Source organism: Cucumis melo, chromosome 6, assembly GCF_025177605.1.
Source record: "Cucumis melo cultivar AY chromosome 6, USDA_Cmelo_AY_1.0, whole genome shotgun sequence".
NCBI classification, from domain to species: Eukaryota; Viridiplantae; Streptophyta; class Magnoliopsida; order Cucurbitales; family Cucurbitaceae; genus Cucumis; species Cucumis melo.
The window spans coordinates 29,330,241-29,342,884 of NC_066862.1; the positions used below are offsets into that span (position 1 = coordinate 29,330,241).

At 30.5% G+C, this 12,644-nt stretch overlaps 2 protein-coding genes across 2 annotated transcripts; one reads left to right on the forward strand and one right to left on the reverse strand.

Annotated features, from left to right (window-relative positions):
- The first annotated feature begins 3,916 nt into the window (after positions 1–3,916).
- Positions 3,917–6,130, forward strand: LOC103490869 (uncharacterized). The gene is made up of 2 exons (XM_051086467.1): positions 3,917–5,747; positions 5,849–6,130. Exon 1 carries the CDS (start codon positions 4,011–4,013, stop codon positions 5,709–5,711), a length of 1,701 nt encoding a protein of 566 aa, XP_050942424.1. The 5' UTR covers positions 3,917–4,010; the 3' UTR covers positions 5,712–5,747; positions 5,849–6,130.
- Positions 6,131–9,392: 3,262 nt separating this feature from the next.
- Positions 9,393–11,170, reverse strand: LOC103490870 (homeobox-leucine zipper protein HAT4). The gene is made up of 4 exons (XM_008450593.3): positions 10,841–11,170; positions 10,414–10,715; positions 10,205–10,284; positions 9,393–10,039 (listed from the first exon to the last, which is right to left on the reverse strand). The coding sequence occupies exons 1-4, from the start codon at positions 10,938–10,940 to the stop codon at positions 9,697–9,699; spliced, it is 825 nt and encodes a 274-aa protein (XP_008448815.2). The 5' UTR covers positions 10,941–11,170; the 3' UTR covers positions 9,393–9,696.
- Positions 11,171–12,644: the final 1,474 nt, after the last annotated feature.

The window sequence follows — 12,644 nt, forward strand, 5'->3', positions numbered from 1 at the left end:
AAATAACATTTAAAAAAAAAAAGAAGAAAAGAAAAAGTCGATGAAACAGACGAAGATGGAAGAAAGGAAAAAAAAAGACGATGGAACAGACGAAGAGGAGAACACGGAAGGGCAAATTTGGAATATTTAAAAAATAACTAACTTTATGAGTTTTGTTATACGAGCCGTAAATATTTTACCACATTGTTATATTTATGGAAATTTCCCCATCAAAATTTATAGATTTTTTTTTCTACAAACATGATAATGGTAGAAATGGAGGAATAAAGTTTCAACTTTATAAAAGATGGTAGGTTAAATTCTCTTTAAACTAATCTTACCTTGCAATCATTTTAATAGTAACTCATGTTTTTTCTTTTCATTTGAAGTATCTAGATTTTGCAACATAAAATAAGATAGAACTATATATATATATATATATGTATGCATCTGTAGTCAACACTAATATAATAATATTGACATAACCATGCATGTTTAAATATTTTGATGATTGAAAGAAAAGTTAAGAACGGTGACGATTATATATTCTTTTATCTTTTAAACTTCAAATTTGTTTAACATTTTGATCTTTTAAACGTTGAAATGGTAATTTATTTTATTTATTAATTGCATCAATCAATCGTTTAAGATATGAAATCTTAAAATTTTACGTCAAAATGTATGACTTCAACAAATAAAACATAGTAGTCGTGACAAGAAAACATTGTTTGGTCCATTTAGCTGTTTGTGTTGGGGATTTGTATTAATAGTATTCGATATATGCTCTATTTTTTTGTTGATTATTATTAAAATATCGTTATCGTATAGTTTTTAGGATCACAATAAACAAATCTACCCAAACCAATTACAAAATAACATCATAGACATAGCTAAAGTAAACCACGTTGGATAAGGAACACAAAGTTATTGTTATCATAATTTTAATTTATACTATCAATTTTGATATTAAAAGTTTGATTCTCTCACCTCATATATTGTCGAAAAGAATTAACTTTACGCATATATTGATAATGGTATCACCTACTGACATTGTTGGTTTTTTTTTTTTTTTTTTGTAAACAATAAAATGATTAGTATTAATAATTATGTTGTTTTTACTTATCAATTAAGGTCGTGTTAACTTCAAGGTAGATGTAATTCAATAATGGTAATCTCAAAAGTGTACATTTAATTATGTTGTTGTTTACCTATGTTTTGTAAACATGGGGTCCACAACCAGATTTACGATCAATAAATACAATCTGATTGTGAAGATAAGGGTAATTGATCTAATTATGTTAGAAAATGCATATGGATCCACTAATATTTTATTATCATTATCAATCTCTTTATTTTCAAGTCCTCTACAACCTGAAGACCAAATTCCTAAATAGATTTTCCAATAAATTCTTCGAAACAGAAATTGAAAATTAACCTATCTTTAGTCATATTTGGCTCAACTAATCTTCATAAAAGTTGTAGACAAATGAATAAGCTTTCCAACTATACCAAATAGTGCTTCTAATTCCTCTTCTACACTTCAAGCTACTCGAAAAATTGGAGGTATCTTATATTTGTGTGCAAATACATTAAGTTGCCTTTTCCTTGAATTTTCATTCAGCTTAACAAAAGTTTATGAAACATGATAGGCCTCAACTTCTCTGTCTCCCTTTGTGTAACTTGTAAACATCATAAATATGTTGTATGAACCAAGAATTGTGATGACTGAACTCTTCTTTTGAAATCCTCTGCCTTTTTCAGCTCTAGCTAATCTTTTCGAATCTTCTTCCTCCTCAATTTGGCTTGAAATTTGGATGGAAAAATAATGATGGGTATGAAGTTGGCAGTGGATGAGTTTCTTAACATCTTCTCTCCCCCTCCCCCCCCCCCCCCCCCCACCCTTTTGCTTTTCTATAATTAAGTCCAAATATAAGCTTTATTTTTGCCATTTTCCTACGACGGAGCATAACTACCAAACTTTACTTCTATTTGTTTGAAATGATCATAGATCCGAGAAAAGTCTCATGTTTACAAAGATTACATCAAAAAGACCAAAAAAATGGTCAGGTCAACGTTAAAAAGGACCAAATCTTGGCCTGTGTTAAAAAGTCTTATTTGAATACAATATTGTACGAAAAATAAGAAAGAAAAAAAGAAAAATAGAATAAAACCCTAAGCATTCTTTCTTCCTTCCTCAACCTAAGGTTGGATTCTCCAAATGCATTTGATGCTTTTCATTAAAAAGAAAAATAAGTGGATGGAAAAGGCCCTAACGTAATTGCGTTGTTTGATTTATTCAATATAATTTTTCAAATCAAAGAATCGGAAAATTAATAATCCATGTATATCAAATCAAAATGAATCAATTCCTTTTATACTCCCTATTCGATAAGGTCCAACTTAAAATAAAACATATATATTGACCTAAAAATATATAATATAAGAATGAATTTACACAAACCAAACCGAAAAAGAAGAAAAAACACACACACACAATTAAACCAAATCAAAACTAATAAATAAGCATACCGATTATCATTTTAAAATTTGATAATTCGTTTTAAATTGTCGTTTGCGATAATTATTTTAAGAAGAGGCTAAGCAGAGATCTCAAATACATTTGTAAATTTTATATATACAAAATAAAACATTATATTGAGCTTCCCACTAAAAAGCTTAGCGTAAGCAGTCCAAAAGAAGAATCCTGACCATTTCTACGCAACCCATTTGCCCTTCCCTTTTTCTCTATTGCCATTTGTGTCCTCGTATCTAATTTCCAATTTTACCCTTTCATTCCTTTTTTTTTTCCTTTTAATTTCTTATCTTTATTTTGTTTTCCCTTAATATAAGAATTGTTTTTACTTTAGTTTATATATAGCCATTTTCACCCAAATCTTTTATAGTAACTACGGAGGAGAATGAATCTTTCCATTTTTTCTTTTTCTATTTAGTCGATGTTCAAATCGATTTCGATCGTAGAAGAGTGTAAATTGGTCGTTGGTCAGTTGGTTTCGATCAGTTTTATTTTATCTTTTAAATGTTGATTTGGATTTGTCTCAAACCATCACCGACCGCCTTTCTTTTATTCTTCAACCGACAACCTTTGGTTGGTTGGATCTTCATCCTTAACGTCAATTATCATTGAGATAAACTCACTTGGTTAATAAACGAGGGATCGAATCTCTAATATTTTGGTTGATTAGTACATTAATGTATGCATTTAATCTTCAAAACTTTTAAATTCCTACTTAATAAAATTGTGAGACTTTCAAAATTCATATTTGATTCATTGGGAGTTCGTTATATTTTTATGTTTTTTTTTTCACTTTTAGTCCGTAGATTTTTAAATGTCTAATTTTAGTTAATGTATTTACAAAAACACATAAATTCAGTCCTTCTAAAGAATTCTCAACAAAATTGGTTCAATAATAACAATAATATTATTAGTAAACACATTTCTAATATCGCAAATGCTAATAGATTAAAAAGAATTCAAAGAATTAATAATGTGAATTAAATTTAAGATTTATTAAAAGTACATGAACTAAAATTAAACATTTAAAAGTACATCGATTAAATAAGAATAAATTTTAAAATATGCGACGGAAATGACCTAAATAAAAAATTTCTATTAAAATAGATTAAGTTTCTACTTTTAAATATTTAGATTTAGTTTTTGTATTTTCAATAAATCTTAAGTTAGTTCTCTGGGTTATTTATTGACGAATTTTATTTAGTCGTTGTATCTTAAGTTTCATTACGATTATACAAATTTTCATTACGAATCGATAAATACGGCTTAAGATTTATTAAATAGTAATATTTATTTATTATTCCTAAAATATTAGAGAGAAGGGTAGATTAGTCAATTGTTAAGGAACCGTTAAAAAGCAGTTCAAAAAGGCAAAGCTTCAAATTGTTCTTTGTTCTTCGTCTCTTTAACTCCTTTTTCCTTCGCTATTAAGTCTTCACCTTCACCTTCATCCCTCCATTTTTCCCCACTTCAATTCATTCCTAAACCCTTCTCATCAATGGCGGAATCAGATGTTCTCACACCACCGCAAAATCACTCTACTCCCTCTCCAAGTAAGTTCAATACTCATTTATTATACAAACTTATGACCGCCGTTTTCTTTCTTCTCATTCTCCCTTTAGTCCCTTCCCAAGCCCCTGAGTTTGTCAATCAAACTTTACTCACCAGAAGCTGGGAGCTTCTCCACCTTCTTTTCGTCGGAATCGCTGTTTCTTACGGCCTTTTTAGCCGTAGAAGCGACGAAAAAGAAGATGAGATTAGTGTTTCCAAGTTTGATAATGTTCAATCTTATGTTTCTGGTTTGCTTCATGTTTCCTCTGTTTTTGATGATGAACCTGAAACTCCTTCTGCTAATGATGATGAAAATAAGGTCCAAACATGGAATAATCGGTATTTTAGAAATGAATCTGTTGTTGTTGCTGAAGAACGTCCTGTTGTTAATGAGCAGAGAGTTAGGAGTGAGAAACCTTTGCTTCTCCCTGTTCGTAGTTTGAAATCTCGTGTTATTGTAGATGATGAGTCTAGATCTAAGAAGAGAGTGAGTTCCAGAAGGTTGTTGAGTAATTTGAAGAGGACTTCGAATGTGGAGTTTGGAGGAGTGAATAATCTTGATGAAATTGACGATAAGTTGAATGAGAATGTCGTTCTTCCATCTCCGGTTCCATGGCGGTCAAGATCGGGGAGGTTGGAGAAGCAAGAAGAAGCTGACAATCCTTCCATGGAGGATTCCGAATCGAATCGGATCGGTTCTAGGTCTCCTAAGCCTCAAACTTCAAAATCTTCCCGAGCCAGTGCCATTCCTCAGAAACTATCTCCTTCTCCATCTCCATCTCCAAGGAAACCATCTCCTTCCCATAACGTGTCGCCAGAATTACAGGCCAAGAGTGCAGAGGATTTGGTGAGGAAGAAGAGCTTTTACCGCTCTCCGCCTCCGCCGCCACCCCCACCCCCACCCCCACCACGTGTTCGAAGAACTTCCTCGATGAAACCAAGCTCATGGGTGAACGAGGATGATATACCTCATCAAAAGGAATTGAGAAGAAGCTTCACTAGTAAGCCTAGAGCCATAATTCGTGATACGGGAGATGATACTGATATGATGCTTGGTTCTAATTCTAGTGGCGAAACACAACCTAGAAATTATGTCGATAGTCTATCAATGGGAAAATCTGTTAGAACAATTAGGCCTGGCGAAGTTGTGAATGAACCACCAAGAAGAGGGAGAGAATTTAGTGTGAATGATCAATTGAAGGGGAAGATGATGATGAATGAGAACACCCATATCCAAGATTTTGAAGAAAACCCCATTGAGTTCCCAGATGAAGATAAAGAAGAATTGGTTGAAAAGCTAACATTGGACACCGACGTCGACGATGATGACGACGACATGGAAAGTGAGATAGAAGAGAATAATAGCATGGTGGGGAAGTTTATCAGGGAAGACAATGGAGAACCTTTTGATGTGAAACGGAGAAATAGAGACGACGAAAGAGGTTCGAGAAATGAAGAAGAAAAAGAAGAAGAAGAAGAAGAAGAAGCAGGAAGCGCTAGTAATATTGGTAATGATGGAGGACCAGATGTAGATAAAAAGGCTGATGAGTTCATTGCCAAATTCAGAGAGCAAATCAGGCTTCAAAGGATTGAATCAATCAAAAGATCAAGTGGACAAATACGTAAGAACATTACAAAGCAAACTTGAAGATGAAAGATTATGTATCATATACCCTTCTCTTCAGTAAGTTCATCAAAATTTGAACTCCAAATCATTCAACTGACATTTTAGAGTCATTTTCTAACACTTTTTTCTTTACATGATTTTCTTCTTTGATCACCAAGTTTCAATTCTCTGGAAAGTGTTTCATCTCCTCCAAAATATTCATCCACTGGATTTATATGATTAGATGATTCTGTAGTTCATCAGGCATCTTCCTATTAATATGTTTGTTGATCTACAGTTGAACCAACAACAAGGCTGATTATGACTTTAGTGTTGTGTATGTAATTTGTTTGAAAGTTTTTTTTTTCTTTTCTTATTTGGCTGTTTAAATAGTTTGTTTCACTTTATTAACTATATTTCTTTTATATATATATATATACACAAAACTTTTGGCTTAGAAAGTTATAGTGGTCGATGTCAAATATTCTTTATCCTTTTTTCTTGGTCTTTTTTCCTTTCTTTTTCGTCCAAATGTAATTTAAAAAAGTTTAAATTCGATGCTCTTAATGACTTGTTATAAATTGAAAACCGTAGCAAAACAAACTTATCACAAATCCAATGAAATAACACTATAGTCAAGAGTCAAGACAGTGTTCCAGAACATTTTTTGATTGAGTGAATACAAATCAATTTAAGAGGAAACCATGTTAATGTTAATTATTATGGAGACAAACTCACTGCAGATAATAATTTTGATATTGGACCAAAAGTATATATTTGGGCCCATCAAACCTGAGAGAGAAGGCCCTAATGAATTGAGCCTTTCAGATATTCCCACCGTAGGAATTTTTCATTACAAATTATTGAGTTGATATCTTTTTGGTTCAATAATGATGTGATGGTGAAAATTTGAACCTTTCATTCAACACAAACACAAAGGTAATAAACGAATTGTCTACTTAATCATTTTGGTTTCGTTTGATGATCACTTCAATTTTTTTGTTTTATATGTTTGATAATTGATTTTATTTTCTATTTTTAACAACAAAATGCATTATTTGGATTTTTTTTTCTATTTTTCTTCACGATTTTAAAAACGGGTTTCTTGTTTAGAAGACATAAAAGTGAATTATTTACCTGTTTTTCAAAAATTAATTTTTAAAAACAAATGAATTACTTTGAGAAGTAAGTTTATAAATAGTATTTTAATTTATGTATCTACGACTTGTAGTTCATACTTTTTATAGCTTTATATTTAATCAAAAAATATAAACCACATATTTCTTTGAGGTCATAACATAATTCAAGACTAAATTAGGCTAATCGTTTGTTTTTTAATTTTGAAGATTAAGAACGAACACTAAGATTTTTTTATTAAAAATGATATCTTTTTCTCTTCAAGAATTTAATTAAAAGTTCAAATAATTTGTTTGAAAAAATAATTGTTAGACTAACACAATTTTGAAAAACGAGATGAAACTCAACAAATTTCAATATCTTAAAACATTGGTTCATGTTTCCTTCTTACACTTCAAAAAGACGAAGATAGTAAACCTAATCTATAATAATAATAATCATTCTTCTTTGTCAAAAAGTAAAATTTTAAAAAAAAGATCCCATAAAATATGGAGTATTGTTCAACAAATAACAATGTTTTTGTTTTTGGATTAGTTCTTCCTTTTCATTATTTTAATTAATGTAGAGCTAATCATACAAATGTTGAACCAAACACTAATCCCTCAATTTTTGGTTGTTTTGTCCCATCAATACACAATTCAATGATCACATTCATTAACAAAAACAACTTTTTACAAATCCTATCAATTTTAATTTGACATATGAGTTTTCATTATTACGATGTATTATCTTATGACTTTTCTAACTTTGTGCAAATTGTAAATATAAAAGTGAATAAAGTAAGAGATTCAAATTTCTGTATGGTTCAATTTTTATAAGCTTTAGAGATTTGAGTTTGTTTGGTATACAAACTTTCAAAATATCGTAAATTTTGTGTCTAATAAATCTCTGAACTTTCAATTTTGTGTTTAATAGATTCTTTCACAATTTTTTGAAATATATGTTAAATATGAAATTGAACTTTGTGTCTAAAGAGTACCCTTCGCTTACGTAGAATCTTAAGCTCCATTTCGTAATCATTTGATTTATATTTTTTTGTTTTTAAAAATTAAGTGTATAAATACAATTCAACTTCTAAATCTTTTGCTTTGTTATCTACTTTACTAATGTCACAAAAAATTGAAAACTATAAAAAAAGTAGTTTCGTTTTTAAAATTTGAGTGAGGATTCAACTCTTAATTTTCAATAAACAAAATACATAATGATTAACAATCGGATATTTTTTTTTTCTTTTGCAAATTATAGAAACCCCGAATGAAAATAAATAAAATATTGAATCATGAAAAACTTAGCGAATAAATTAGCTTTAAAGTATAGTGGCAGTTTAAATTACAGCTGCAAACTTTCAATTGTAATAATTAAGTCTTTGAACTAACACAAACGTTAAAATTAGACTCAAATTTACGTCATTATAAAAATTGTGATGTATAGGTTTGCAAGTTCAAACTTTTATCATCCAGAGTCTAATTTCTACAATTAACGTAAGTTTGAGGGATTCAATTATAAGATAGCCCTAATTTGAACAATTGAAAAACTTGATGATGTAACTGCAATTACTAGCATACTTCAATATTGGTTTTTTAAGCTCAAGTAAGTTTAGCTCAATGATATTGACATGACATTTATCCATAAGAGTCAGAAATTCGATCTCCATCTTATTATTGTACTAAAATAAATGGTTTTGCAACATGTACTACGTTATCTTAAATAGAGTTTATTTGTATATTTAAAAAAAATTAGAACATATATGTAGGTGTATAATTAAATATATTTTTTTATTCACCACAAATAATTCTCATTCTAATTAGATTAAAAAAAAAATCAATTACAAACACAAGATTAAAAAATCTCACACATATAATATTAGAGGATAAAATTAAAAGTCTTGACACATTGAAGATCTAACACAAATTCCATTATTAAATGCTATGACTTAGATTTGAAACACCAAAAATAATAATGGTAATGATAATAATAATAACTGTGGCTATTTATATTCTAAACTTTGACTCTCCAATATTGATTATTAAACTTTAAATTTTATTGTTTTAATATTATTATACTATGATGTGGCATCACTAAAATATACACTAATAATAAAGAACTTTATAAGTTGTCTACGTAATGTATTAAAAATATAGTATTTTATCTCAATACGAAGTTGAAAATGGTATAGAAGCAAGCTATTAATTAATTAAATTTTGTGATTCATTTCTAATATTAGACACTTACATTACAATATATATATATATATATATATATATATATATATTAGTTATAAACATGTTGATCATAATTAAATTGGCTACGTAATGTCTTATTTTTCTAACAAAAAAACATGATGATATTGCACTCTATACATAGTTTAAAATTTATAGCATATAAATCTCAAACCAAAAAGTCAAATACGTTGTGTTAATCAAAAGAGATTAGTAAATTTTGGTACAAAATAATTACATTTTCAACCATTTCACAAAGTTTTTCTCATCCATAATTTTTTTTTCCCCTAACATCATTCTATATAGTATAGTACTTAATTTAGAAAATGAAAGTATAATAACAAATTAAATTGAAGATTAGTTTGGATTTGAGAGAGAAAAAAAATTAAATTAGGCATCTCATTGTTCACTTTACAACTGAAAACCCCTTTTTCTATGACCTTCCAACCACATATATATATATATATATATATATATATAGAGAGAGAGAGAGAGAGAGAGAGAGAGAGAGAGAGAAATACAATATAATTTCTTTTCCTCTCCCCTAAATATTACAAAGAAAGAGAAAAAAGGGTATTTGCTTTGTTGCCGCTAAGACAAAAGAAAAAGAAAAATCTAAGAACTAACTCAACCCCTAATTAATAATAAGAAGACATGGGCCCGAGGGGTATTTACGAGCGAGGGTGAAGGGCGTTGAAGGGCCGGGTGGGTATGGGGGAGGCCCAGGGATTGATGTGGTGGATAGGGCGAGGGTGATGGGCCTGAGGTTGGGCCTGGGGCATTCGCGTGAGGGTGGGCTGGGGGGCTGATGTGGAGGGTGGGACGGCGACACGCTCACATGAGGGGCACATGGTGAGGGTGGTGGGTGGGGTCATGTGCATGTAGAATTGTGGGGAAAGTTTGAGTGCTCTCAGTTCTTGTACTTCTTTTTGCAACCGTCTATTCTCCTCCGTTAGATTCTCACAACATCTCTTTAGGAATTCGCAATCTACTTCCGTTTGCTTCAACTTTGTCCTGTATCAAAATTTCCCAAATTATTGTTATTATTATTACTAACATATTATAATTCAACCAATAATCCCTATGTTGGTTTTTAGATTTTGATAAAGTTAAAGATAAAAGAGTTTATGTTATATGTTGAGTAAAATGGGGTTATATAGGTGAAGTAAAATTCCTCACCTTGCTCTTCTATTTTGGAACCAAACTTCGACTTGTCTCGGCCGGAGACCCAATTGTTTCGCCAACGCCAACTTTTGCTTCTGTACAAATTTACCAAAACACCCTCGTAAATTTTTCCCACCACCATATTAAACCGTTTGTTTCCCGAGAAAATCTTCCATACAAACAAACAGGAAAAAGTAAACCCGGGTGGGTCTCCTCAGACTTACCGGATTGAGAGTATTATGTTCTTTGAAGCTTTCTTCCAAAACGGCGGACTGATCTTTAGTAAGCCGAAGCTTTTTTCTAGAAGTTTCACCGTCTTCTTCATCACTAATCCCTCTCGAACAAGCTCTATCCCCATCCAGATCTTCACCGTTCATCTCACGTTCACTACGTTTTCCACTCACACTCGACACCGTACTGTTAGGGCTCGACATCGCCGCCTCCTCTTCACAATCCGCCGTCGACGGCGGCATCCGATTCACATCGATGCCTCTGAGAAGCGATCTCCCTGTTTCCGATGTTCGATCTGCAAAAAACAAAAATTCAACACCTAATTCAATAAACTTCAAAAACCCCTAAATAAAATAATTTTTTTTTCTTTCCTTAAAAAAGAAAACCCTGATTGGTGATGGTGTGTTAGGGAAATCGAACCTGAAGAAGCATCATTAGTCCAAGAATTGAGATGTAGAGGAGGAGAATCGACGCTTAATCCAAGGGTTAAGCCGAGATTATGGTGTTTTGAAGGGATCATGGTTTTGGATTTTTGATGAATTTGAAGAGAGAATTTGAAGAAGAAGGGAAGAAGGGAAGAAGGGAAGAAGAAAGAAGAAAGAAGGAAGAGAGTTGTGGTCCAAGAAGAAGGGGAGAAAAGAGGGATTATATAGAAAGAGGAAATAGGAAAAAGAAATAAATAAATTGTTTTTTCACATAAAATAAAATAAAATAAAAATAATGATGGAAAGGAAAGAAGTAAAAGAGTGTCAGAGGAAAAGCCTCTCCAATTATCCCCAATCATCACTTTTGCCTCTTCAAAATATGCCCCCCTCCCCCCCTTTCTTCCTTTTCTATTATTTTCACTTTACTCTTTTTCTCCTACTCTTTCAATTTGGTCATCAATTTTCTCAATTTTTAAATTTACGTACATACTTAACACTTTGTTTTATACTAATTTAGTTTATGCCATATCAAATTAAGTCTTTGCTTTTCTTACTCATGGCTTAATCCCAATGGTTTAGTTTAAAAAAATTTGGTTTTAACTATTATACTAACATTGCAAATGGTAATTGATTGGATGAAAAAAAAAAAAGAAAAAAAAAAAAGGGAAAGAGTAACCATGGTTGGGAATGTGGGTTTGAGGGGATGGTTAAAGTTTTTAACCATGGTTAAAAGTCACTCTGTTATTTATATTATACTAACTTTTTCACTTTTTGCCTTTACCCTCTTCCCTTTGGGTATCATGTCTTTGGCTTCTTTGCTTTTGGTTCTTTTCATGAGTGCGATGAAAAGCCTCCCCCTTTCCAATATTGGTTTTTCTTTTTATATAAAACATATATTTTACCAAAACTTTTATATTTTACTTTATTGAAAAAAAAAAAGAAAATCTATTTCATACACCCAAGTAATTAAGAAAACGAACAAATAATAATAATAATAATAATAGAAGGAGTTAAGGGTGATTAAATGTGGGTCGTTGAAAAAGGAAGAGAGAGATGAGATGAAGGGTGGAGATTAAAGGAAGATAAATGGGGCCCAAAATAGAATTTGAAGAAGATTTTTCTTAAAATAAAGAAAGAAAGGAAACAGCGAAGCTAAGAGAAGCATCAAATCATGAGGTGAAATGGGTATATGATTGGAATCAGACGCTTAACCTTTTCATTTCATTCATTCACTCTCCTCTCCCTTCCACTCTTCCTTCTGGCTCCCACCTTATCTCTTTTTTTTTCTTCTTCTTAAATTACCTTTTCTTAAATAAATTAAATCAATAATTTCTTTTCTTTCTTTTTCTAAATAATAATAATAAAAGAGTCTTCTTTTTTTATCCTACTCTATCCTATTATATAAATATATATATATATATATATATATATATATATATATATATATATATGTAGCTTTTTTGTGTATAACCTTTTCTTTTTCTTTTAGGATGACAACACTTTGAATGCTTCTAACTTTGTTGGAAGTAATAATTTAAGGTATTATTTCAATTGCCTTTTTACCTTTTTTAATTAATTATGCTTTCTTTGGTTCCCAATCTTTATTTTTACTTTTGTATTAAAACCTTTTTTTACTTTTTAATTTTGATCAATTTTGGTCATTGCATTTTGAAAAAAAAAAAGAGTAACGATTATGATTACTTAAAAGTGAAGTAAATAAAAAAAGTAATAGACCAAAATAGTCATTTTTCGAAAGTTTAAATACTAAAATTAAAAGTACGTAAGAGACTAAAATAAAT